We start from the raw sequence: 6447 nt of genomic DNA, 5'->3' as shown, positions 1-6447 counted from the left end.
GAATGTATTTGAGATTCGTACTTAATCTAAAAGCGGTTCATTCCTATGACACAACCCTGCTTGGCGCCCGCACTCGTGAAGAGATCGCGGAAGATATGCATGCTATAGCAACGTGGCGAAGAAACGACATGGTGCCTGCCTATCTGAGAGAACAGCATCTGGGGTCTGAAAGGCTTGTTTGCAAACAAGCAGCCATATAACTGTGGCACCAATGAAATCTACATGGATGAATCAAATCAGCCTGTGTAATCCAAGGATTGCAAATACTATACTCCAAATCTAAAGATTTAATCAGGGACTAAAATGTGAACACCTGGTTTGCAGAAGGCTATGGATGACAATGAAAGCCCAAATTCCACTTTCAGGTTCCACACATAGATTAAACACTGGTGACATAGATTAAACACTGGTGAATCCTCTCTGATCACAGTTGAGGGATGTGGACAGCTCTGTTATCAGACAGAGAGCATTGTTAAGTCGATTATGCAGAACTAGTTAGGTTAAAATATAATTTCTTCTCATCTGATCTCCCTTTTGACTCATTTTAAAGCTGTTTCCATTTAAAAAAAAAAACTGAAGGGGAAATACACGTATATTATGCCCCTGGTGAACCCCTACTGCCCGTGGAGCAGGGATGTGAACAACCTGTTAACATGCAGCCTGCATTGGAAAGTGGACTGTTTCAGAGGCAGTTAGGGTAAAATTTAGCAACCCATCATTTGATCACCCTTGTGTGAGTCTGACTAAAGTAAAGTGAGTTAGTTGACTAAAGAAACACATCCATAACACTCGTATGTGTATAGGAGAGAACTTTATATCAAAAAGCAATTGCACATTAAGAAAACATCCCAGCCCAGTCCAAATCAAGTCCATACATCCGATATTATCCCATATGTCAGTACAAGCTCATAAATGCCTCTTTACAATGACACAATACAGGGAAATCACAGGCCAGTGGGTGGGAAGTCTTGTGGATCCAGTGGTGGTGGAAGCATCTCAGCACTAGCGTGGTCTTCATATGACTTCTCCAGCTCCAGGGCTCTGGCTCTATCAGCATAGCTCCATGTGGCTTGTCAACAGGAATGTCTCCCAGGGAGAGTCTTCTGTCCTGTCTCAAGCGAGCTATTTATCTCCTTAACACCTCCAAATGAGGTCAACAAGCTACAACCTGATTGACAGGCTAAACTCCACTCCTTCATTCTTAATAGTCTCAAGTTGACACCAGATTATGTAACTACCACATCCCTTATGATCCCCTAAAATTTGTGCTCCTTTTTAATATTTTCTGATTTCTTTTCAATTCAGGTATTTATCTATCCTACTTTGTTATTGTTTTTAGTTTGTTTTTAATGTGTTTATGTATATGAAATCCAGGACAGATAAATCTGTAGAAATAGTAGCTGGATTAATGGTTCCTTGGGGATATGGCAGGAGAGGTTGGGGGAAATAAAGAGCTAATAACAATGATTACAAGCATAAAGAAAATGTTCTAAAGTTATGTGGTGATGATTGCACAACTCTTCTTGATGTGATTCAACTATTGAATTGTATGATATGTATGATATATGCTAATAAAACTGTTGGGGGGAAAAATGAAAGCCAAACATATTAAAAATCAGAACAAATTTTAAGTGGGTCAAAAGAGAGAGCAAATGATAAGGTGTTGCATTTGAACCTAACTGCGTTTGCAACAATCCACTTTACAGTGCACCATCCGATAGTAAGCCTATTCACATCCCTGGTCTAGGTTCAGAGGGAATTCTGTCATCTATAGCCTTCTGAAAACCAAGTGTTCAGAATTTGGGTTCTAATACTGTTCCTTCCTCCCAGTGTAGATTTTATTATATACAGCCATTGGATCGCACAGGCTGGTTTGTTTTTTCCATGTGGAATTAACTAATGCTTCATTTAGATGACTGCTTATTCTAAGACAGGCTTTAAGATCCCAGACACGATTATTCCTCATAGCCAGGCACCCTTTGCTTTCTGCACCACACTTCACCACCCAGACCCTCAGTAATCTCTTCACGAGGGCAAGGATTAAACGGGGCCATGTCATAAGACCTCATTGTTCTTAGAGTCGGGCTACAATTAAGTGCAAACTCAAAATCTATTCAGGGTGTATCCTTTAGAAACATCATTATCATTTTATTTGATACTCTTATAAAGCATCCTCATGGGGGCATAAGGTAATTCTATTGATAGTATCATTGTTAGCCAATAGTATAGAATTGAGAAAAGTAAATTATTTATGAGTAGGAATTCCAGCACAATACATGAATTGTTGACTTGTATAGATTTAAAACGTAGATGACTGCACATTATTTACAGAAAAAATTAGGGTTGGAAATAAAGCAAAACTTTCAACAATGCCCATTCAAAAAGGCAGAACCATGCCTGTCAGAGTAACACATGTGATTTTAAAAAAATAAAAGCAAAAAGAATGAACAAAACACAAAAAAATAGTAAATATTTGCTCATCGCCAGCCATCCTCAAAGCAAGAGGTCAGAACCAAAGTCCAACGACCTCCAATTCCTTCCGTAAACTTGGGGTAGCAATCATCGGCTTCTTCTCGCACTCAGCCGTTTCAGCCTAACCAGGGAAGTATATCAGTTCCTTAAATCTGCTACACGTGAGTTTAAGGTAAAATCCAGTTTGCTTAGTGGGGTTTCCAAATCTAATCCATCTGTTGTGGCCTATCTAAAGGACAGAGTCTAGAAGTACCAGTCCTCTGTTGCCCGAAGCACAGGGCGTGAGTCACCAAGGGCTGGATAGAAACTAGGTCAAAAGTTTCCAATCAGCAACATAATGTCGAGCATATTCACTCCTTGAGTTCTATTTTAAGTAATGCTAAGGGTTTAATTTTTCCCAATGGCAGGTTGCCCCACCCAGTTTGCCCACCAACAGAAGTGTGACGCCTTCTCCTCCCACCTCTTGACTTGACTTTCCAGTAAGGTTCCCTGATCCCTTTTGTAGGGGTGTCCGGTGATCAGGAGTGACCCAAGAAAGATCTTGTTCATCAGACACTGGTTGGCCTTTTTCCTCTTTCTGCATCATAAGAAATGGTCCCCAGCGGAGGAGAGGGCTCCAGAGGATAGTCTTTCCATGCCCACAATATTCCCACATAGAGAACTTACAGAAACACGCAAAGCCAAGCCAGGTTAATGAAAACTCAGAAGGAACGTTAAACCAGCAGAAACATTTCAAAATCCAGTGCTTAGTATCTTCAGATATAACGTCAAGCCTAAATTCTCAACTTTGTCATTGTTTTTCACTTGTGCTGCTGAGAAATGGTTGGAGTGATCTAGTCGCAATCTTTTCCAACCTTACTTACGGCGATTGTACTTAATATGGTAGTTAACATTTACTGCAGCTGATTGTTATGTACTTGCTACGACAGGGCTTTGGGTCTCCTTAAGACTATTATTTTATTCGGAAATATTATTACTCATATAACATTTTGTGGTGATTCACCAGCATTTTTTCCATCTTATGAATAAAATCACCCTAAATTTGATCCCATGTAAGTTTAAGAACATTTCATTGTTTCTAGCTTTCTCTACTTTCCTCCTAAAGTTCACTTTCCTTCAAGCCTTTGCATCAGTTTCCCATCTTTCACATCTACTACCACCAGACATTTTGCCTTAAGACAGAGCTACCTTTTTTTTTTGCCTTCTTAAAAAAACAAAACACAAAAAAACTTACTGTTAGTCATTCTGATTTCTTTATATCTTTTCAGCCTAAGTTACTCTAAATTCTTTCACCTGGGCTCATCATCCCAATTGCTATATTTTACTAATTGAATGTGATCCCCATACATCTTGAAGCATGGAAGACATGCTAATTCAAAAAGGCATCAAGCTAAATCTTAATTAAGCCTGTAGGTAAATTGAGAGTTTCAAAAACAAAATGAGTTCGCAATTAAAATATTTAAAATTATATTATATAAAAGCATAAGTAAAAATTATAATCACAAGATATTAAATATCTATTATAGCAATCAGATAAAATAGTAAGAGAGTCATTGTTGATGTTTGAACAATCTCCTTGATGTCTTAATGATCCTTTGGGTGGACTAGTCTTAGATGGCCCTCTAGACCAAATAATTCATACTACTAATTAAATTTAGTTATATTAAATAATGAGTTCTTCAACCATTGTTCTTATGTATCTTCTATAGAACTCTTTAAAATTAGAAAAAATGAACACACTATTTAGCAGACCATAAATATTTTAATGTAAACATTCAATTACAAAAATATCTGCTAGCTCAAATTTAGTATCAAAAGATCACTTAAAATATCTTGAACTTACTTTTGTACTATAAGATACTACTAAAATACAGTTTAATTATTTGTAAGCTTTGCTTATTTTATCTGAATTTAGCTTTCCTAGATTCTTTACAATGTCTCCATTTTGACGTCAAGTAAATCTGGTTATTAAATTTATTCTGATTCACAGCAACCTCCTGGGAGAGAGCGGACACTTCTTCCCGGGTTTCTGAGATTGTAAAGCTCAAACAGAAGCGACTGGCTGAGCTGGTGGCCCGGGGGTTACGCACTGGGCTACCAACGGAAGGGTGGGTAGTTTGAAATCACCCGCTGCTCGGCAGGCAGGGGAAAGAGGACAGGGCTTTCTACTCCCCAAGCGGGACAGTCTCAGAAACTCACAGGGAAGTTCTGCCCTGTCCTACAGGGTCACTAGGAGTTCCCATAGGCTGGATGGCAGTGAGTTCTTCCTGTTGTTTTTTATTTTAATTTGGCTCACATCTCCACATTTTGGTTTAGCCACCCAGTACTTGACTTCCTGAGCCCCTTGGCCACTTCTACTTAGAATTAACTAAATCAAACCCTATTCATATGCATATCTGAACGAACTCAGGCTGAAAAAAAAAGTGTAAAAACCATCTATTGATTTTCCTCTCTAAAATATCCCTTCTTTTCCTTCTTTGGAAAAACCTTGAATATTTCATTCAAGTCACTTGTAAAAGTCTAGACTTACAGGTTGACTGACGTACACATACAAAAACCTGTCAAACAGAACTATTTTATTCATTCTCCATAATAAAACAATTTAATTTGCAAGCACAAATACATCATAAAATTAAAACTGAGTTCAAACAAAAGAACTGAAAGGGGAGAAAAGTGAACAATTCACTTCCCTTCTAGCCTGAATCTTGGTTGTAGAGCGTTATAAAAGCTTGTTCACAAATAATTTCATTTACTCAGTCTTCTGCAAAACAATTCGAGGTGTATGCTAGCGTCATACTTTACAAATCTGTCTGAAGGTGGTTTTGCTCTGCTGGAGTGCAGACTGCATATATCCATGTCGTATTAAATAGAACACTGTTCTCTTTTTAGTTATAGGGGCAAAATAGGCCCTTAAGTAGGACAACACAGGCAGGATTTCTGAACAGCTCTGTCTTCAAGAATGGAAGCTCTCGCTCCCATTATAACAGTAGTTGTTAACCAAAACAGACCAGATAGGGACACAAAACTGTAAAGCAACCCTTGGGCTGAACAGAAATCTGACCTGACGCCTACTCACAAGATAAAAATGTACAGAATCTGCAGAAAGAAAGCCTGATGGAGCATGGAGCGAGTGGGCACTCCAAAAGTCCTGGAGACACTAGTCTCAGTGGTGCCACTACGGATGCCCCGAATGGGGCCCTCCTCCCCCTGTCCTGGTGGCTCAGAGAGTCTCCCAGCAAGTAGTACAAAGGACAAACACCTTTACTTCCCAAAAGACATTGAGGATGTCCCCTCTAGGGCCCCATAATGAACAGAACTAACGGTCCAGCCAGCAGCCCCAGCAGCCGGTCACAGGAGCTGGGTGAGCATCAGCATGGTTTATCAACAAGCTGAAAAGAAGTGCGAGACCTTCTCCAACACTGTCTCGCCCGCTCTTCTATGGCCAAGGCGTTCATACTTCTCTGGGTGTCAGTCCATTGCTTGGTTACATTTTTTCTTAAAGTTTTTGGCTTTCCCATCTGTGGATAGAATCTATAGTTCTTGTATGTCAATGGATCTGCTTTTTCTCTGGCTGATTCTTTCTCTTAAGTTTAGGTTAACTATTGTAGTAATTATTTACAAGACTGACTCATTAAGCCCCAACTCCTTAAGCCCTGAGTGGCATCCAGGAAAGAAAGGGAGAAGGGGAAGTTAGTCAAAGCTGCAGCTGCTGGGAATGATAATCAAAGTGAAGATGTATTAAATATTTATTCAAGTCTCCGCTTTCATAAAGAAAAACATATGGGCAGCAAAAGATATAATTGATGACTGGGACCTCCTAAAAATAAAACATTTGTATGCATCAAAAGTAAAGAGAACTCAGAGTCGAGGGTGGGGGGGGGGGATTTGCCAATGACATATCAAAATACTAATCTCTAAACTCTATAGAAAATGTTAATATCTCAACAAGAAAAGATGAACCATCCAACTGAAGAA

At 39.2% G+C, this 6447-nt stretch overlaps 1 protein-coding gene across 1 annotated transcript in view; it reads left to right on the top strand.

The window, feature by feature from the left end:
• Nucleotides 1–6447, top strand: part of HAO2 (hydroxyacid oxidase 2) — a gene marked incomplete at its 3' end in the record, with an annotated part of 35173 nt that extends 28726 nt beyond the window's left edge. Inside the window, exon 6 of the mRNA XM_045283714.1 lies at nucleotides 6400–6447. Within this exon, the coding sequence (XP_045139649.1) occupies nucleotides 6400–6447 (48 nt within the window). The remainder of the gene's footprint in view (nucleotides 1–6399) is intronic.

The sequence above is a fragment of the Echinops telfairi genome, unplaced genomic scaffold, assembly GCF_000313985.2.
Source record: "Echinops telfairi isolate 266 unplaced genomic scaffold, ASM31398v2 ScPeMD7_7466;HRSCAF=8504, whole genome shotgun sequence".
In the NCBI taxonomy this organism is placed as follows: domain Eukaryota; kingdom Metazoa; phylum Chordata; class Mammalia; order Afrosoricida; family Tenrecidae; genus Echinops; species Echinops telfairi.
This window is presented reverse-complemented; position numbering and strand designations above follow the sequence as displayed.